Source organism: Miniopterus natalensis, chromosome 18, assembly GCF_054644295.1.
Source record: "Miniopterus natalensis isolate mMinNat1 chromosome 18, mMinNat1.hap1, whole genome shotgun sequence".
NCBI lineage: Eukaryota > Metazoa > Chordata > Mammalia > Chiroptera > Miniopteridae > Miniopterus > Miniopterus natalensis.
In genome coordinates, this window is record NC_142098.1 from 35,680,098 (window position 1) to 35,700,851 (window position 20,754).

Here is a 20,754-nt window from a genome sequence, read left to right on the forward strand (position 1 = left end):
GGGGGGGAGGGGTAGTGGGGGGAGGGGTGGGAAAGCTGCCCGCTCCCCCTCCCCCGGCTCTGCATTTCCTCCGCACTCCCCCGGCTGTAGCCCGGCCCTGCGCCCTGCCCTCCCGCCACCCCCCTAGTAAGCTGCTGCCCCTCTCCCTGAACCCCTCTACTGCTTCTTCCCTCCACCCTCCCTGCTCTCTTGACCGTCCTCCCCCTCGCTCCCTCCCTGTTCCTACCCAGGCCGCAGAGACCCCGTTCGCCCTCAGTGTAGACCCCTGGAAAAGTCGGACTCGGGCCCTGCCCTCAGGGAGCCTTGAGCCAGGGACCACCTCCCATCCCCACAGGTCAGACTGTGCCCCAGGAGGTGCAGAGAGCCTGGGGAGGGGGCTGGGACGGGGGAGTCTGCTCGGCGGGGCGTCAGTCAGAGGTGGGGAGCAGAGTCTGATCTGAGGGGGGTGGGGGGTGTATACAGCAGGGTAGTATTGCCCGGTAGTTAGGAACACAGCCCTACCCCTAGGGCCAGGCTGCCCTGGCTCCGGTCCCACTTCCAACACTACCTAGCTGTGTAACAGTGGACAAGTGGCTTCTGTGCCTCAGTTTCCTCATCGGGAAAATGGGGATAATACCACTAGCACCTACCTCATAGGGTTGTCCTGAGAAGGAAATGAGTCCATCTTTGTATAGAGTTTGGGCGAGGGCCCCATCCAGAGCAAATACCATTGAAAAGTTCATTGTCATGGTCATTCTAACTAGGCCAGAAACTGCCCAAGCCCACCCACCCCACCCCCACCCCTGTGATCCTGTGATTCAGGGGGACCATTGAGGGAGTGGGTTAGGGGATGGATTCTTAGGTAAGGGGGTCAGCTCACACCCATCCAGGTTTCACTCTCTGGTGTTCAAAGCAGTCGAAAGGGAGGCGTTAGCCCTCTGGGAGGGATCCTCTCACTGCTCGAGGGTTTGTAAAGAGCCTGATGGAGGTTACAGACCCCAGAGGTGTCCTCTCTCCTTCATGAGTAATAAACCTAGTCCCTTGGGCAGTAGAGGCTGGTGAGGGTGTCCTCCCCCCCACCTTTTCCAGGAGGCATTAAACATCCTGAGGGTGTTCTCTCCCAGGGGGGTCTTAACTACAGTCCTCAGCTATTGCAGCCTCCCTGGGGATATTAACTACAGCTTAATGGTCCCCCTCCTGTGAGAGGCTTCCTTCAGTCAAGTAGGTGTTGGCTGCTACTGCTAATGAGTGGATACACAGCCTCGGTGGGTGGTGGTCCCCCCTCCTCAGGAAACGCTGTGTGGCGCCGACGCTCACTTTTATTGAGCGCCTTCTGTGTGTACAGGGCATGGCACACTCTGACCTCCACCTTCTCACGACTCCTCCCAACCACCTCGGGCTCAGAGAGGGAACGTAGATGGCCCAAAAATGCACAGCCCCAAAGGTGTTACAGAAATCAAGGAGGTGTCTCCTTGGGGGGTGTTATTCTGAGCAGTCATACTGGTGTTTGTCACATGTCCACTGGCCTGCTGTCTAGTCTACCAGGTCCTGGCCACCAAAGGCATCAGAGCTCTCCCTGGGGGGCTTCTGTACCTCCACTGGGCATTGTAAGCCTGTCCGCCCCTCACAGGTGTTGCCTATAGTCTAACAAGTATACTGACACTCTGGAAAGGCTCCATCTCTCCCAGAGGTGGGGCTTGGAAATAAAGAGGGGGGAGCTCTCTTTGCTGATGCTCTTGGCTGTCTTATGGGCGTCACTAACATTCCGAAGATGTTCTATTTTCCGGAAGGGTGTTGTGTACAGTGTAATAATCGGTATCTTCCCAGAGGGTGTGCTGTGTCACCGAAGGCTGTTACACGCAGCACTCCAGGTTCTTTCTGCTCAGGTGTTTTCTCTCTTTGCAGATGTCCTCTTGCGCATTTAATGACCATCAAATACATTCCAGTTGGTTGGTGTTCTAGCTCTCCGGATGGGTATCGTAGCCACCTGGAGGGTGTTTTCTCTCCCAAAGGGTGCTGTGTGCAGGTGAGGAGTCCTACTCGGCAGAGGGTGTCCCAGAAGCCCCTCCTTGGCATTCAGAGCCACGAACTGTGAAGGTGCTGGAAGAATGTTCTCCGCAGGCTGGTGGGTGTCACAGACTCCCAAGGGGCATAAATGTCAGAGACTGTCCCACTGGTGAGCTACCTTTAAGGATGCTGTGTGCAGTCAGGGTTGCTGTAGATACCAGAGGATTGTGGCTCTCCTGAGGGGTCTCAGGTACCACCTAATGAAGGGGCAGAGACACCCAGTGCAGGGACTTCTTGCTGGGTCCTTGAAAGAGTGTACCATGTGGAGCTCAGTGAGGGAGCTCTCGGTTTCTGGCGAAAGTTTAGTAGTTTTAATGTGGTTAAGTTGAAATAGTAAATGCTCAGAGTGAGTGTGTGTTTATTTGGTGCTTGGAAAATGCCAAGTGCACTCCCTTGTCCTGCTCTTTAACCCTCCCAGCAACTTTAGGAAGTAGTCATCATTGTTGCTCCATTTTACAGATGAAGAAACTAAGGCTGGGGATGCTCAGTGATTTGCCCAAGTGAGGGGGGAGCGGTGGTAGAGCTGGAGCCTGTCCGAAGTCTGCTCATGCCCTCAGTGCCTGGCAGAGCTGTCCTGACCCTGGCATACCCGCTCAGGGACTGTGGTCCTGCCCCAGACTCTTTCCCCTCCTGAGGCAGGTGATGCTAGGGGTGGCCCCAGAAAATGTGGCTTTGGGACTTGGTGGAGGGCAGCCTGACCTGGGAATGGGAGAGGGAAGTGAGGAGGGGGGAGAGGGAGAAGAGGTAAAGGGAAGGCGCCAGGGAGGGGGTAGGAGTGTGAATGTGAGGATGTGGGTTAGTCTGGGCCAGGGAGTCAGAGTGGAGCTGAAGTCCAGGGCTAGGGGCTGCTGATCTCAGGGCCGGAGGCCAGGGGACATTGCTGGTGATTTCAGTGGGAGCAGATGTGCGAGGCCCTGCCCTGTCACTGCACCTGTGCCCTGTGGTCCTGCGACTGTGTGGGCGTTGGAAGGGGTGTGTCAGTGTGTCTGTCTACGCCGGGGCTCATGAGTCAGTGAGGGTTTTGTGTGTCAAGGGATGGAGTGTAGCTGTACGTCACCATGGGTCTTGTGTGTCCAGTGTCCAGTTTGTGGGTCAGGATGGGTCAGTGTGTGCGGGCTTTCTGTCCACGGCTTTGTGTACATGCTTCTCCGTGTGTGTTCCTGAGTAGGGTGGTGTCCATGTGCGCCCTAGGCTGTCCTGTGTGAGTGTGTTTGCACTGTATGTGTTACCGTACCCGTGTGTCCTTATGTCCACGTGTCTGCTACCCAGGCTGTGTGTGCACGTGTGTGCCCGGTGTCCGGGTTCGGTTTTGCGTGTCCAGCAGGGGTTCTGGCCTCCACTTCACGCCGGGCCCGTGTGTCCAAGGGCGTCCGCCTCGGGAGCGAGGGGAGGGGAGGGGCGCTGAGGAAGGGGAGCGGGGTCTCTCCACCTCTCCCCCACCCCCGCCCCGCCCCCACTCTCTCAGTCCCGGGATCGAACCTTATTTAGAGTCGCGATTCGACATCTGTTTTCAAATTTGATCAGCTCTGAACTTTATTTTCCGAGTTTGAGGAAAATTATATTCCATCGATCGCGCTCCCGCCCCCTCCCCCGCACCGCCCGCCGCCGCCGCCGCCGCCTCCATATATCTGCGCGCGGAGAGGGGCCGGGCGGCCGCGAGGGCGGGAGGCGCGCGGCGCGTGGAGGAGCCCGGGGAGGAGGAGGAGGAGGAGGAGGAGGAGGAGGAAGGGCAGGAGGCGGAGGCGGCGCAGGAGGCCGGCCCCGCGCCCCCCGCCCGGCCCCGCGCCCCGACCGCCGCGCCGCCGCCCGCCCGGGGCTCGGTGCCCAGCTTCGCGCGTCTCCGTCCCTCTCGCGCGTCTCTGTTGAGTGTCTCTGCGTCTCCCCGTCTCTGCTCGGTGCCGTCTCTGGCCGTCCCTGTGTTGCGTCTCCCTCTGCCCCGTCTCTCAGAGGCTCTCCTCCCCGCCCGCGCCGCCCGCGCCGCCCGCCGCGCCCCCACCCCTGGGGCGCCTCCCCCGCCCCGCGCCCCGCGCCCCGGGCCCCCTCCGCAGGACGCCGCGGGGCATGGCCGCGGTGCCGGAACTTTAAACACTTCTCTCCGGACCCGGCGGACGCGCAACCCCAGCGAGTGAGTGAGCGGCCGGCGGGGGGCGGGGATGGGGGGCGGGGATTCCTGCCCGGGGCGGGGGCCGGGCGCCGAGGGCTCCCCGGAGACCCGGTCCCGGAGGCGGAGGGGTCGCCGGTCCCCGGGGAGGTGGGAGGGGGTGAGGGGCTGGAGGTCGGGGGCCGGGCCGGGGGTGAGAGGGCGGGAGAGGGGCCGGGAGAGCCTGGGTCTGAGTGCTTGGGAGTGGGGCTGGCGGGCCGGCCTGAGGGGGAGTCTGGTGGGTTTAGGGGGCTGAGAGCTTGAAATTTGGGACCTGGGGCCGCAGAGCCAGGAGACTGGATATTTGGAGTTGAGAGCTGACTGGGGCTGGGGGTCAGGCCTGAGTGTGGATATTTGGGGGTGGGTCAGCAGGGGGGGCTGGATTTGGGGCGCTGGGAGGTCTGTTATTTGGAGCTGGAGTTCAGGGCCGAGGGTCTGCAAATTTGGATCTGGATATTTGGTGTGAGGGATCAAGGGGGGTGTGGGAAAGACATTTGGGCCAATTTTGGGTGTGCACAGCTCGGGCTGGGAGCGCAGGCCCGGCCCTGACTTCCGAGGGGCCTGTCCTTCTGGGTCAGGTGGCTTACCCTGCACACCTTCTCTGTCCCAGCCGTTCCACAGCCGTCATGCTGGGCCACCTCTGCCATCTCCCCCCTGCCTGCATCTCTCCTCACCGTGCTGTCTCTCCCGGCATCTCTGTGCCCACCTCTACCCTCCCGGAATCTCTCTGACTCTTGATCTCTGTCTCTCGCAGCGTCTCTCTCTTTGGGTCTAACTCTTGGACTGTCTCTCAGAATCTCCTTGCCTATCTCCCTCTGTATCTTTCTCAGCATCTCTCAGCCTCGCTGTCTCTCCTCTGTCTCTCACTATCTCTCTGTCTCTGTCTCTCCCAGTGTCTCTGTCTCTGTCTCCCCCTCGCTGGTTTCCGCTCAGATTAAGCCGGGGACCTAATTCCAGGCCCAGGATCGAATTTTCTGGCAACAAAGGGAAATAGCGAATCGATCGGTCGCTCCGGAGATTAAGAGACAAGCGGCGCGCGGATCTATCACGGCTAAACGGCCCCCCCTGCCCGTTCCCCCGCCCTGCCGGCCGCTGAGGCCCAGACGCGCTCCGCATAGCCAAGCAGCCTCAGGAGCACCGCTGCCGGCGGGCCAGGCCTTACCGAGCCCAGAACTGTGTGCCCTGCCGAGGGTCAGAGCCAGGGGAGGGATGGGAGAGCCAGAGCTGACCCCTGGGGAGGGGAGGAGAGGGGAGTGAGCGAAACCCAGGCAGCAAACCACCTGGAAGACTCATGCTGCACACACCTGTGGCCTCAGGTAACACCTTTTATCCTCACCTGTCTATAAACATACTTGTCACGTCAGTGCCCCTCTTCAGTTCCCCACATCTGGACCTCCAGGTAACATTTCCCTTCTTATACCTGCCCCTTGCAGGTAACACCTGTACTGTGCACGTTTCCTTCTTCTGCCTCAGTAGGTATCACCGAATTTCCTCTCACCCGCCCCGTCCAGGTTACACTGGTGCCCTTGAAACCTGCCCCAAAGACACCCATGATCTCTCATACCTGAGCATCTCCGCCTACCTGCCCTCCAGGTAATACCTGTTCTCCAGATTCCGCCCTTTCCACTCGAATCCCTGCATCTGTGTCATTTCATATCACTGTCCCCTTCCTACCTGCACCTGCACCTGCACCATCCCAAACTGTGGACACGCTTGTTTCTTACACATTCAGATTTCTTCACATCTGCCTCCCCTCAAGGAGTACCTGTTTACCATATATTCTCACACACACACACACACACACACACACCCCTACACACCTACCTTCCTTTGCACAGGTGCATCCTCCTGGTCTGTTCTGGGGTGACACCTGTCCTCTCCCACCCTCCCGGCTCTCACCCGTACTCCTCCCTTGCAGTGCTAATCTTGTCCGGCCTCTCACCTGTCCTTCCAGAAACACTTTTCCCACATGTGTCTCCAAAGAACACACCTGCTTCGCGCCCCGTCTGCCTGTTCCTAGCTTCCTCACACTCCATCTCCCATCGGGTTACATCAATATACCTACTTCCGAGGGATTGGCCCACACCTGTCTTTTCCCACTTGTCATTTCAGGTGACTCATCCCAGACAACACATGCACCGATCCCACCTGTCTCGTAGCCCAACGCCAGCTGATTGCTCACACGTGCCTTGGTCCTTGGGTATCACGTATACCCTCCTTCCTCATGTCTCTCTCCTGCCATGATGTCTCTTACGAGCCCTTGGCCTCTGAAAGTCCCACCTGTCCCACCTGCACACTTGCTGCTCACCTTGTGTCTGACTCCTCACTGTCTCTCTGTCTCTGCCTCTCTGTCTCGCTGCCTTTCCCAACGCACGGCACCACTTCACACAAACACAGTTTGGGGCAGGGAAGCTGTCCTTGGCAGAGGCACCTGCCCCACCTGCATACCTATTTCCCCACACCTGCCCCTCAGGTACCATCTGTCCACTTTTCTTTTCCCGCGTTCCTAGGATCTCAGGTCCTCTTTCTTGCCTCACAAGCTCGCACCAGTATCTCCACACACCTGTCCGTTCCTCCCCTGTCTGCCTCTGGTACCACACTCGTTCGTTTCTTCAGCAAATAGGTACTGAAAACTCCGCATGGCCCTCCTTAACCTCTCTCTGCGTTAGTGGGTCTCTGCCCCAGGCCTGGCCTTCCCATCCTGTCCCCAAAGGGAACAGCCATTCCTGGCCACGCTCCTGCCCCTCAGACATGCACCTGACTCTCAACACCGGGTCCCCACCTATCCCCCCCCCCCCCCCCCCGCGCACCCATGTAACTCTTCACAGCTTTTTCAAACCTTGTGTGCCCATAACCACCTTGTCTCAGCTATGTTTGTCTTCACTACCTGCTCGTGCAGCCTGTCACTCCACACCTTGGGAGACAAATCTTCAGATCCCTCACACCCGTCCCCAGCCTGCTTCCCTCTGGAAATCCCTGTTTCTTTTCATGGAACATGTCCTCAGCCATCTATCTCCTCAAGGAACACCTTTTTGGTGAGCATAGTAACACCTGTAGCATTTGTTACACATGTCACTTCTGCTCCCAGCCGTCCACACACCTGCCCGCTGCATCGTACAGAATCCCTTAGGTCCGAGGTTCTCAGACTTCAGCGGGCGTCAGAAACACGTGGAGGGCTTGTCGGAACACGGAGGCCTGGGCCTCGCCCCCCAGGTTCAGGTGCAGCAGGTCTGGGGTGGAGCCCGAGACCCTGCATTCCTCACCAGCCCCAGGTGCTGCTGCTGCTGCCCACGGACCACTCCTCGAGCAGCACCTACTCATAGCATGTCGCCAGCTACCACCTTATTACGCCTGTCCCTGTGACAGGCACTGTTCACTTCTTCACACCCATCGTCTCATCTCATCCTCACGAGACCCTTATGAGGCTGGTGCTTATTCTTGTCCCCACTTTACAGAGAAGGAAACTGAGCCCAGGCAAACAGAGTCATTTCTTCAAGGTCTCAGAAACTGGTAAATGTTGGAGATTTGAGTCAAACTGAGGCCATCTGACTCCAGTCATCCATGTGTCCTTGCCTCGCACACCTGCTTAGCACACCGGCGTCTCTGTCCTTCTTCCGAAGACTCTTTGGCCACCTAGTCACTGGGGGGGGGGGGCACGCTTCCTCCCCTGCCAGCTCTCCAACACCCCAACCTCACATTCTCCCTCCCCTCCCTGCTCTCAAACCTGCCCCTGTCTGACTCCCAGCCAAGTTTGTCATCTGAGTGTTCACCCCTACCTGCCTCCCGCGCGCCCCCAGCTGCACGGAGCCAGCACAGCTGCCTGCCACCCTGCGCCTGTGTCCCAGACACACCTTGGTCTCCGGAACTACCCAGCTCTACAGGCACCTCTTTACCTGCTCATGTTTCCTATGCGCCCACCCTGCCTTTATTCGCTTCCACGTCTCCCTCTGCCATCTCCCCCTCTGCCCATCTCTGAATCTGAGTCTTTTTCTGCGTCTCTGTCTCTCTTTGTCTCTTTTTCTCCCTCCCAGTCTCTGTCCCTTTGTTGTCTGTGTTTCCCCATTTCTGTTTTTTTTTCAGTGTCTCTGTAGCTCTTCATATCTCTTAATAGCTCTCTGACCCTGTTTCTGAGTCCTGCCCTGTCTGTCTCCACTCTCTCCCTCTCTCTCCTTCCTCCTCTCCTCTGATGGCACAAATATTTGGGGGAGGCGCTTGAAGTCATACTGGCCCCCATTTGAGTCCAGGCATCAACATTCACTCCTGTAAAACTTTGGCCAAGTTACTTTCCCTGTCTGAGCCTCAGTTTCCACATCTGTGAAATGGGCATCATGACAGTTGCTACCTCCCAGGTCATGGTGAGGATGGGGTGCTGAGGGCAGTGAGAGGACCCAGGATAGGTTGGGGCTGATCACCCATCTGTAGGTCCCTCTCTGTTCCTGTGTCTTCCCAAGGGCTGTGGCCCCTCCTGGCTGTCAGTGGGAGTGCGTGTGGTGGGGGGAATGGAGAGAGAGGTGGGCAGAGGCATCCTGGCCGAGGCCTGGGCACGGGACCAGTGTGGGACTGGGGACAGGGATCGATCCACTCGGCGGCAGTGCGCGGGCCAGGATTGCATCTTGTCACAATAATTTATTGCTCTCATCCCCTCTGATCGATGGCGCTGAATTAGCACCGTGCAGTGCCCCTGGAGCCCCGAGCCTCCCCAAGCCCCCTGGACCCTGGCCCTTCTCTGGCCCTGTGGGATCCCCACAGCCCAGCGCCCAGCTCCAGCTGGCCCAGACCCCATAACCGGCCCTGGGCAGGCACTCGGGCCCTGTCCTCTGCCTGCGGTTTCCCTCTCCCCCTGAGTCTCTTCTCCCTTCACTGTGCCCCCGTTACCCCTCATGTTTGCCTCCTAGGCCTTTGCCCCCATGTGCCTGCTCCTCATTTTCTCTGACCCTGTCACCCGCTCTGCCCCATTTTCCAGTCCTTTTCTTCATCCATACAATTCCCCGTTCCTCTGTTTCTGTGTCTCAGGCCCCCACCTACCTGTCTCTCTGTCCCCCGTCCCTCTGGTTCTCTGCACCGTTCCTATTTGTCCATCCCTGTCTCTCTGCCCTCTTGTCCCAGGTCTTGCTTCCCCACCTCCATTTCTGTCCCTTGTTCTCTAGCTTTCTGTCCCTTTGACTCAACATCTGTCTGTTTCTCTTTCCCGGCCTTGCTCCATTTCGCCTGAATTCCATTTAAACAATCTTTCCTGAGCACATACTTGGCACCAGGCCCCATAAACAGGACACACAGCGCCCCTGCCCCTTGGCCATCCCAGCCAGTGCCCGCCTGTCACTCGCTGGTGGAAGGCTTGGGGGTCAGAAGGCCCAGCCAAGGCAGCCTGGTGGGCCTGGGGTTTGGGGATGAGGCGGTGGGGAAAGGGCTGCAGTGGAGGGAGAACTTGCATGGGGAGAGGCTGGGGTTCAGGATGAGGCAGGTTTGGGGGTGAGGAGGAGGGGGAGGGTGGGCTTTGGAGCTGGGGTGGTAGCCCTGAGCTGACCCCCAGGACTGCTGAAGGGCCAAGGGGGCACCTCAGTGGCCCTGAACCCACAGTGAGATCAGCCGCGCCTGCCAGGCTCTCAGGCCTTTCCTGTCCCTCTGCCTCCGCCCTGCAGCTGTGGCTCTCCCTCCACTCCTTGCCTCTGCCCTAATCCCTCAATTTTCCGCATCTCTGCCCCCCTCCTCTTCTAACTCCCTGACCCCAGGTCTCTCCAGGGCTCTCCCCTTAACCTCCGGCTCTTTAATTCACTTGGTCAAGCCTCTCTGACTCACTCGCCTCTTCCGGTTCCCCTGATTTGGATCCCCCCCTTCTCTGGCTCTGTCTCTCCCCGTCTCTCTGTCTGCCCCCCCAGTCTCTGCCCCTCTCTGGGTGTCTCCCCTTCTCTCTGTCTTCCCCTCCCATCCTGGCCCTTCATCTTTGCGGGTCTCTGAAGGGAGGGGCAGGGCTCCCCCTGCAGGGGTTGGAGGAGCAGCCCGGTCCGCATAGCGGTTTTGCCTCCGCCTCCCGCTCCCCTCTCCCAGTGCTGTTTGGTAGGCGGGGTGCGTGGCACTGCGGCTCCCACCTCCCTGGGGACGCTCTCTCGCCGCCCCCCCCCCCACTGACACCGTTCTGCGTGCTGGCCACAGCCCAGGGACATCTGTGCGGAGACTGGGACTCAGGGCGAGAGACAGAGACCCACACAGAGATGCCAGCTAGAGGGAGAGCCTGGAAGAGGGGTGGGCGTGAGGTCTCCATCTCTGCCCTGGCTCAGTGCCTCCTGACCGTCCTAAGCCATTGTCACAGCCACCTTCTCTGGGCTGGGAGCCTGTGCCCTGATGTCTGTCTGCAGTCTGTCCTTCAGTCTGTCTTGCACAATGCAGCCTCAACAAAGGTCCCTGTGTGTGTGTTGCGTGTTGTGTGTGCATGTGTTGTGTGTGTAAGCTATGGTGACTGTCTATGTGTGTGTCTGGGATGTGTGAAACTACATATGTGTGTGGAGGCTTCTTGGCTGTCCTCACGTGACTGACGTGGAGATGTGTGTGTTCCTGGGCACAGGTGAGTAAGCCTGGGTGCCCAAGTTAAAGCCACGGGTGTTGTGTTGGTGAGCGTGTGACTTGTGTGCAGAACCCAGTGTGAGCGGCTGGTGTGACTGCCCACACTCTGGAGCTGTGCCGTGTCTAGAGTTCCCAAGTCAGGTGGCCAAGTGGCATGTCGGAGTGACCAGGACAGGACGGCCCATGTTTCTGAGGGCCAGGAGACTCTGTCCACGGGAGCTGGGGGAAGGCCTGAGTGTCGCCCCTGCAGGACCCCAGGAGCCCGGCTGCTGAGGGCGGGTGTGAGGCACTCAGTGGAGAACGGCCACGGAAAGGCCTCAAAGTCCCCCCGAATCCGAGATCAGAGGCGGCTCTGGGAGCTTGTGTGGCGCGCGTTTGTGTCCCGGGGCTGCTGTTGTGTCTCTGAGCCTGTGGCGCGTTTCTGAGCCTGGGATCAGACATGAACAATGTTTTGTGCGTGTGTGTGCATGTGTGTCGTCATTTTGGGGAGCGGAATGTCCCGGGCTGGGTAAGGAGTCTGAGCACTGAGTGAACGACGGCGTGTGACCAGCCTGAGCCTGTGGGGCTGTGTGTGTGGTTGTGTACATGTGACTGTTGGGTGGTGCACGTGTGCACTCCTAGTGGGAGCTGCTGCCCTGCGATGTGTGGGGCTGTCCCCGTGCTGGTGTGTGAGCTCGGGCACGTGTGTGGTGCCTCTGTGTGTGTGCTGGGTGCCTGGGCGGGGATGAGCCAGCTCTCAAATGAACCAGCCTGTTGTGGTGACAGTGTGTGGCCTGGAGAGAAGTAGTGAGGGGGGTGTGTGTGAGTGTGTGCGTGTGTGCCCATCCCAGGCACAGAGGCACCCTCACCCAGAGTCAGGCTAGAGCATTTGGTTGATGTGGGCAGGGGTAGGAGTGGGGGTGACCCGGGGGGGGAGTGTAATCCTGGCAGAAAAGTCCCCGTCACCTTCCTGACCCTGTCCTCCCCTGGGTCTCCTCAGTGCCTGTGATGGGACAGCCCCTGAGCCCGGGTTGTGTGCCCATGGACGTGGCCATAATTTATATGGACTGGCATGCGTGTGAGTGTGCACACTTATAGAGTGTGACAGCAGCAGCCAGGCTGTGTGGTGTGGGACGTGTGCCCACGGGTGGGTGTCCACAGAGTGTGTGCAGGGGGATCCACTGTGTACGCGGCTGTGTCCTGCCCGGATGTGTGTTGGAGGGAGGGGTGTGTCCCCCGGGTGGGTGCAGGCGGCATGTCGGGGTGTATGTGTGTGCCTGTTGGTGTGTGTGGGGGTGGCGGAGGGAGAAGGGTCTTGGGCCGCATCTCTCTCCTCTTTAGACAGAGCCCTGGAGAAGATATGAAATTTAAAAAAAAAATCAATTTTCATTCCACTTGTGCAGATTGTGTTAAGGGGAGCTGGGGGGGCAGGGTGAGGGATGAAGGGGCTGGATGGGGGTGTGTGAGGCCCGAGGCGGCTCCCGAGGCCGCCGGAGCAGCTTAGAGAAATCAAAACAACTGGTTAAACCCCGGCCCAGGGGGCCCCAGTGATGGGAGGCGAAGAGAGACAGGGAGAGACAGAGAAGGACAGAGACGCCCGGAGACAGAGACAAACAGAGACACTGGGGAACAGATATTTGGAGATAGAGGCAGACAGAGAGATGGGGCTGCAAGACCCTCAGTGAGAGAGACACTGATACCCAGTGGGGTCTGAGAGAGGCCAGGAGACTTGTCTCTGGAGAGACAGCACCAGAAGCAGGCCTGAGACAGTGCACAGCTCACACTCATGTGCACACACGCAGAGACCTGTACACCTCACACATGAGACATGCTCGAGAAAAGCGGGTGGGTGGATGGACAGGCTGCCGACTGGGCAGATGGCGGCAGGAGCAGTGGGGTCCCAGGTGGGGTCCCCTCTGAGTGTCCACCCCTGTCCCAACCCAGCCCCTCACCCAGATGGCCAGAAGGTCTGAGTGTGCCACTGCTCAGACACACCCGTGTGTGTGTGTGTGTGAGTTGGGATGTGTGAGCTGGTGTGTGTGCATCGCCGTCCCCCCGCATGACGCAGCACATGTGCTCACGGGGTCTCTAGTGCTTGCCTGTGTGACTCTGCTTGTATGTCACTTGTGTGACTGGCTGTGCTGGTGCATGTGCCTGGGTCACTGTAGGGCTGTTTATCTGCGTTGGTGTGGACCTTGGTGTGTAACTGTGTCTGTTAGTGTATGTCTGTGATTTGTGATTGTGGGTCTTTGTTTATGTGGGACTGAATTATCTGTGCATAACTGTGTCTTTGTTTCTGCGTGAATGTCTGTGATCATGATGTGTGTGTGTGACTGTTTTGACATACCCGTGTGTGTGTTGTGTTGACATGGGGTATCCGTGCCTGATTGCTGTGTGGGTCTATGTGATGTGTGTTGGTTCTAACAGTCTTTGTGCGTAGGGTTTTGTTGACTCGTGCATCACACATCTGTGTGGTATGTTGTGTGTGATGTTGTGTGTGTTGCTTTGCTGACATGTGTCTGTGTGTTGTGTTGTATGATAGTGTGTGCATTGCTTTGTTGACATGTGTCTGTGATGTGTTGTGTGACTGGGTGGGTGTTGCTTTGCTGATATGTGTCTGTGTGGTGTGTTGTGTGACAGTGTGTGTTGCTTTGCTGACCTATGTGGTGTGTTGTGTGACGTGTGTGTTGCTTTGCTGACACATGTCTGTGTTGTGTGACTGTGTGGGTGTTGCTTTGCTGATGTGCCTGTGTTGTGTTGTGTGGCCGTGCGGGGTGTGTGCCTGTGGTGTGTGGGTCTGTGCAGCTGCTTGGCAGGGATGGGAGGGAGGCAGCCCGGCCTGCGCGGCCCCTCCACTGCCGCGTGCACACGCACACGCACACGCACACGCACACACAGTCGGTGCCGTGGCTGCGGGCGGTGGAGGTGGGGGTGGGGGGTGGAGGAAGCAAAATAAAATTAAAAATTAAAGCTTGCCCGGAGTCCCCATCCGCACAGCGCAGGCCGGTGGGGAGCCGCAGGGGGTGCAGCAGCTCCCCCTCCACAGCCACCCTGGCTGGGCTGGCTGTCTGTCTGTCCCTCTGTGTGGCTGTCCCGCTGGCCCCTGCCCGGCCCACAGCCCCGGCCCCACAGGCCCCGCTCCCTCCATCGGTCGATCAGTGATCAATGGGGCCAGGGGGGCGCCAGGGGCAGGGCGAGATCAAAGGGGCCCCAAGAGATGGACATGGGACGGAAACAGAGACCCAGAGACAGATGGAGCCGAGGAAACAGAGACAGAGACAAGGAGCAGAGAGACGTGGAACCAGAGACATGAGAGAGAGAGAAGTGGAGACACAGAGACTGGGGGGCACGACCCAGAGACAGAGAAATGGGGACCCAGAGACACGGGGCTTCAAACCCGGACACTCAGGGCAAAAAAGCAGGGAAGGGGACAGAAGGGAGGGAGCAGGGACCCAGCCCCGGTGGGCCTGACAGGATGGAGGCGGGAGACAGAGACGGGAGAGGCGGCAGGCAGAGACCGCGAGACGGCAGAGACGAGGAGAGACGCGGGGGGAGCGTGGGAGCAGGGCCTGGAGCGCCGATCCCACGGCTCCTCGTTATAACGTGTCCGGAGGAGGCGGCGGGGAGTTGAAAGCGTCGGGAAGAGAAATCAAAACCAACACGGAAATGAGAGGGGCCAGGGGGGGCGACAGGCGGAGGGGGCGGGAGGGGCCGGGAGCGGAGGGGGGAGAGGTGGACGGGAGGCGCCGAGTCGGGAGTCGGGGTGATGGCGCGAGGTGGGGAGACGGACGGGAGGGGATGGAGGCCGAGCCCGGGATGGGGGCGCAGAGACCCCGAGATGGGCGAGTCCGCGAGGAGGGGAGAGATGGGGAGGGAGACAGAGATGGAGGGACTGGGGAGAGGGGGAGAGACAGAGGGATGCGGGGACAGACGTGGAGAAGAGACAGGGGCGGGCGTGGAGCACAGAGAAACAGCAGAGATTGAGCGAGGGAGAGACCGAGAGATGGAGACAGTGACAGGGAGGGAGACCCCCCAGGTGAGGGGAGACACGGGGAGAGGAGAGACAGGAAAATGGGAGAGATGATGGGAGGAGACAGGAGAAAAAAGAGGGGCCGAGTGAGGAGAGAGAAAGGGGGAGACAGAAAGTTGGGCAGGTGGGGGTGTGGGAATAGAGGAGACCCCAGGGGCAGATGAGGTGGGGGTGGGACTGGCCCCCAGAGGCCTGCGCGCTGCAGGGGGACGTGGGGGAGGAACCCCAGTAGACACTGGGCCGTAGGGGCCCGGCGAGGGTGTCCGTGGGAGACTGGACACGTCTGGGGCAAATGGGCTGACAAGTCCTGTCTGGTGTCCAAGGGCTGAGGTGGGGTTTATGGGGGAGCAGAGTGTCTGTGGGTTTCTGAGTGGTGTGTAGGATCTTTGGGGAGCAGTGGGGTGTCTAAGAGGATTGGTGTATTTGAGAGTATTCGGAGCTGCTGTGTGTAAGGGGAGGGGTGCCTGGGGTGGTGTGTGAGGGGGAAGGGCTGTCAGGAAGGGGAAAGGTGCTGAGAGGGCGAGGAGGGGATGCGGTGTCTTAGGGGGACGTGTCTGAGGAGAGGGCTGTCTGAGGGAGTGGGGGTCTGAGAGGGAGGACCTGTCTGCGAGGGGAGGCAGCTCTAAGGAGGAAGAGGCAACTGGGGAAGCAGGTCCGAGTGGCAGGAGTCCTCAGGTTGCGCCGTGAGCCGCAGGTTGAAGGCGGGGTGTCCGTGGGAGTGCACATGCGGGCGCTGGGGGCTGGGCCTGTCCCCTCCCAGCCCGTTGGGCGGCACCAGGTTCTGGCCAGCTCTGGGCAGACAGATGAGAGCGCGGGGCTTCGAGGGGCTGGACGGACCAGCCTGGGGGTCAGCTGGGGGGCCGGGGTGGGGGTGAGGCTGAGTGAGATAAATCTGGGGCAGCCACAGAGAGAGACAGAGGGAGACCCAGAGACGCACCGAGGGAGAGGTCAGGCGCGAGAGGGGGACAGGGAGACGGCGGCAGAGCCGGTGTGGGGCGGGCGGGCGCCAGAGCCAGCGAGTGTGAGCGAGCGAGAGGCGAGGAGCGAGGGGGAGGCTGGGAGCACCCTGCGCCTAGTGACCGAGGCAGAGTAAGGGGCTGCCAAGGCGCGGCGGGAGGGAAGGCTCGGTGGCACAGGGTCTGGAGTGGGACCAGCACAAGGGGCAGAGGGGTGCCAGGGAGGGCTGAGATGTGGGGGAGAGGGTGCGGGCGTCAGGCTGGGCAGGGTCTCGGCACTGACCCCTCTCTGTCTCTCCCACCCGCCCCGTCCTGTCCCCGCGTGTCTGTCCCGGCCTCTCTGCAGGGCCGGCTCCACCATGGACTGTAGCTGCGTCTCCGACCTCCTCTTCGCCCCGCCTGCCCTGCCGGCTCTCTGGACCCCCGGTAACTGGCCTGCATCCCCCCCATTTCCCAGACCTCGGGCCTTCCCAGCAGCCCCTCCTTTCTGATCTCTCACTCCCCTCCCTCTGCCTCCTGGGTCTCTGTCAGAGTCCCCTGAATCCAATCCCTTAATGAAAAACTTGGCTAAAAACTTCAGTCAGATGTCCCTGCCACCTGCCTGCTGGGATGTGAGGGTCTTTGGGAGGGTGGGTGAGGTCGGGATTGAGGCCCGAGAGGGACAAGGGTTCAGGCGCCTGAGGTCCTAGGGTATCTGCTGTGCACATCTCAGCCTGCGTCACCCAGGACCTGCGGGCAGAGAGTAGCGGGGGGACTGGAGACCAACAGGCACTAATGGAGCAAGGATGGGGACCAGAGGGGCCACTAGGCCAGGTGCTGGTAGACAGATGGACAGATGGGACCATCCAGACAGGGGGACTTGGTGACCTGGCCCAGCCAGCCGGAGCCCTGGGAGAGAGGACGGCTTGCTCAGAAGTGGACATTCAGGAATGGGCATGTGGACAGTAAGACCGGCTGGGTGTGCATTTGAGCCCAAGTCACACGCCCCACAGATGGGTTGTGTGTGTGTGCGTGTGCACACACTTCTGTATGTTTGTGCAGACTGAGACCTGTGCCTGGTTATTTGGGGCCGTGGAGTGTCACTTGAGTGTTTCTGGAGGAAGGGGTCACACTGGGAGCGTGTGTCTGTGTTCGTGTGAGCTGGTGTGCCTCCTTGTGCGTGCACAGCTGAGGCTACCTCAGTGGCTCTGGGCTGGGTGTGTCATGTTTCTTTGGGATGTGTAGTGTGTCTACATTTTAGGACTGGGGGGGTGTCTGCCAGCTTGCCAGGTGTGCACCTGCCTCGGTGGGGTAAAGACCCTTCGCCTGGTCCTTACCGGCCTGTCGCATGGTGTGTGGCATTCCTAATGGATGTCTTGGTGCTGTGAGGGTGGGTGGCCCTTGGGCATCTGGGTTGGGCTGCTTGTGTTGGCGTGTGTGTGAGGATTTCTTGCATCTGTGTGTCACTGAGTGTGACAGTATTGGGGGCTGCCTGTCACAATGTGAGTCTTTGTGCTGAGCTTTTAGGTCTCTCTCTAGTTGGATGTGTGTCTTAACAGGTACCACACATTTGAGGACGTGCATCTGAGGACAGGTGGTGATTCTGGGTTTGGTTGTGTACCTGCATGCGTGCGGCCAGTTGCGTTGTCGTCTTTTGAGTCGTGTGGATGTGTCTGTGATAGTCGCCTCCCCACTAGGATGTGTTCTGTGTGTGGAATGTGCCAGAGCTGCCATGTTGATGGAGCCCTGTGGTCTGAGGTGAGAAATACCCAAAATGGAGTTGAGAAAAAAACTCTCCCTTTGGGGAGGAAACTGCTTGGCCTTCCTTGGCCTCAGGCAGGGAGGTGTTAGTACCCACGTTTATACACCAGGCAGTCTGGGCCAGACCTTGCTCTGAAATTCTAATAAGCCAGAGAGGGCAAGGAACTGTCCTGGGTCACACAGCAGGTGGATACAGGCCGGTCTCCCAGCTCGGCGTTGCATCCTTTGCTGACCTCCTTCCCTTTCTCTCTCGGCTCTCAGCTCTTCATGGTCCAATTCTGCCTTCTGTTTTCATGCTGGGGTCTGGGGTCTCTGAGGAAAGAGACGGGGGCAAAGGATGTGGCCCTGGAGTGAGTACAGAGGTGGGACCCAGGGCCTAGGGCTTTCTGGACGGTGGGGTTTAGGGGTGAGCAAGCACACCCATTCCCCCCCAGTGTCTGGGCATATTTGGACAACGGGGTGCGGGATGCCGAGTGTGGACTGTGGGATGCTGAGTGAGCTGTGGGTGTCACAGTGTGGGGGTGTCTGTGGGTAGGTAGGCGCTGTTCTTTCGTGGTGTCACCCTGCGTGGGCCGGTCAGGTTGACACGTGTCCTGATGCTGCCTCACCTTCTCTGTCTCCACCACACTCTGTCTTATTTGGGTCTTTGGGGTCCTGAACGTCTTGTCGTGTGTACAGTTCTGAGGGGCCCAGGAGGTGTGTAGTTGTGTGTGTTGGATGGGTGTGTAGCGTTGAGTGTCTCTCTGGTGTGTCTGCTTTGGTGGTGCATGGTGTTGGTGTGTTGTGCCCCAGGAGTGTGCCAGTCTGGTGCATGTGTCCCAGGGTGTAGCTGATGTCCCTCAAGGGTGAGTGGAAGTCTGTGTGACACATTGCTTACTGTGGGTGTCTGCAGGCACACCGCTCTCAGACCAATGGCACGAACGCAGGGAGGGTGCCCAGGGGCGTGAAAAGCATAAATAGGTGACAGATGTTGCTAAGTGTTCACACAGGCCCAGCCTGGATGTGCCAGGGTGGGGTCAGCTGGTGGGGGGAGCTTTGGGGAAGAGGTTGAGCAGGGGGGTGGCACAGAAATCGGGGCTGGTGAGAATGCAGGAGGGACTAGAGACCTCTGGGGCAGGCCAGGGCAGGAGTGGGTGTGCAATGGAGAGAAGAGCTAATGCTGTGGAGGGTGCCTCCCCTGCAGGCTGGCTCTTCCCAGCTCCTCCCCACAGTCCAGGACGCAGGAAACCGGGGCCTCCTACCCTGCACCCAGGACACTGAGCCTGGGAGAGTTGTGCCAAGATAGGGACCTGATGCTGGATTCTCTCCCATTGTTGGGACAGTTTGTGGGGTATGGCGGGTGGGAATGAGGTCCCTAAAGATGCCTGAGGCTGGGCAGCTGCTTATCAGGGGGAGAGCTGGGTGCCTCCCCGGTTCCAAGCAGGGGCCACTTCCCTGCCTCCTGTCCCCAGGGTTTGCCTTCCCGGATTGGGCCTACAAGCCGGAGTCGTCCCCTGGCTCGAGGCAGATCCAGCTGTGGCATTTCATCCTGGAGCTGCTGCAGAAGGAGGAGTACCAGGGTGTCATCGCCTGGCAGGGGGACTACGGGGAATTCGTCATCAAGGACCCCGACGAGGTGGCCCGGCTCTGGGGCATCCGCAAGTGCAAGCCCCACATGAACTACGACAAGCTGAGCCGGGCCCTGCGGTGAGGGCCGTGGCCTCGCCCCTTGTCCCCTCATTGTCCCTCCGGGCTCCGCCCCCGGGAGGTTTTCCTGGGCTTCCCCGGGCAGAATCCCTTTCGAGCACTCGCAGGGCCCTCCAGGGGTGTAAGCACTTCCTCGAGTGGAAGGCAGGCGAGGAGGCAGGACCCGTCTCTGGGCTTTGGAGCCACAGCACGACCCCAGCCCCTGCCTCACCCCTTCCTTGGTCAGGGGGCTTCTGAGCCTCTCTCCCCAGCTGTGCTGTGGCTGGCGGAGCGTGGGCCGGGCTCTCCTTTCACCCCTGCCCGCCTTCTGTCCCCGCAGCTACTACTACAACAAGCGCATTCTGCACAAGACCAAAGGGAAGAGGTTCACCTACAAGTTCAACTTCAGCAAAGTCGTGCTCGTCAATTACCCGCTACTGGACGTGGCGGCGGCCACCACCGGCTCCCCGCTCTTGCTGACCCCTGGTCCCTTTGGGGGGGGCCCTGGGCCAGATGCTCCTCCCCTCACCCCTGAGGTGAGTTAGGGTGCTGGGGTCTCAGAACTGGGGCATTTGGTGTCCCCCAGCCATGGAGCCCTGGGGAGGGGGCGGCCAGTCTGAGCAGCACTGCCTCCCTCACCTCCCTCTCCAGACCCTGCAGACCCTGTTCTCTGCCCCACGCCTGGGAGAGCCTGGTGCCCGGGCGCCCCTGTTCACCCCCGAGACGGACAAACTGCGTCTGGACAGCCCTTTCCCATTCCTGAGCTCGGGTAAGGGCCGGGGCTCGAGGGCTGCGGGGAAGAGGGGACGCTGCACGTGTTGGAGGGAAGACAGGCAAAGATGGAGACAGGATGCGGGAAGGAGGCCGGGCAAGGCTGGGGTGTGTGTCTTTTAAGCTAGAGAAGGATTCGCAGGGAGGAGGGAGACTGGAAAGGTGGGTGGGCTGGAGAAGGGCTTTCTGGGGCACTAAAGGAATGGGGAGAGTGGGGGAGACGGAGATGGGGAAGCCTCGTGAGGGTGGGGAGACAGGCGTGGGAGGGACAATGGGGAGAACCGTGCAGGCGAAATACAGGTTGGTGGCCCAAGCAGGCAGCCGTGACTGTGGAGCAGTGGCTCAGCCTGACGCATCCCCTGTGCCCTCTAGGTGCCACCGGCTATTCCAAGCCCCCTGGCCTGCTGGGTCCTTACAGCCGAGCCTTCCCAGAGTACCCCTGGAACTTTAACCCCTACCTTGCCGGCCCCTTCCCCAAGCTGCCCCCTTCTCTCTATCCCCCTCACTTCTACCCCAACCCTCTGGCCAGCTCCCTGGGCCACCTGCCCTCAGCAGGGGCAGGCCCCACCGTTGCACCCCTTCTGGCTGCCGCAGGGGAGGGCCTGGGCCCTGAGCGCCCCTCGGGCCTAGCAGCAGCCCCCCGCCTGGCACTGCCAGGGGCTGGGGGTCCAGAGGCTGCACTGGGAGGGAAGGAGGACAGCGACTCTGAGTTGGAGATCACAGATGTCAGCGGCTGCAGCTCTGACAGTGAGGGCGATGAGGGCCTCCCTGTGCCCCCCAAGGCCAAGGCAGGCAAAGGGGGGCTGGGCAGCTGAGCCGGTGTGGGGTGATGGATTCTGCTGGGGCAGGGACCAGGGTCACTGCCTGTG

The 20,754-nt window shown here is 60.1% G+C and overlaps 1 protein-coding gene across 1 annotated transcript; it reads left to right on the forward strand.

The window, feature by feature from the left end:
- The first annotated feature begins 1,965 nt into the window (after positions 1-1,965).
- ERFL (ETS repressor factor like) lies at positions 1,966-20,700 on the forward strand. The gene is made up of 6 exons (XM_087827241.1): positions 1,966-2,005; positions 16,056-16,135; positions 18,901-19,135; positions 19,455-19,650; positions 19,766-19,889; positions 20,258-20,700. The coding sequence occupies exons 2-6, from the start codon at positions 16,069-16,071 to the stop codon at positions 20,698-20,700; spliced, it is 1,065 nt and encodes a 354-aa protein (XP_087683367.1). The 5' UTR covers positions 1,966-2,005; positions 16,056-16,068.
- Positions 20,701-20,754: the final 54 nt, after the last annotated feature.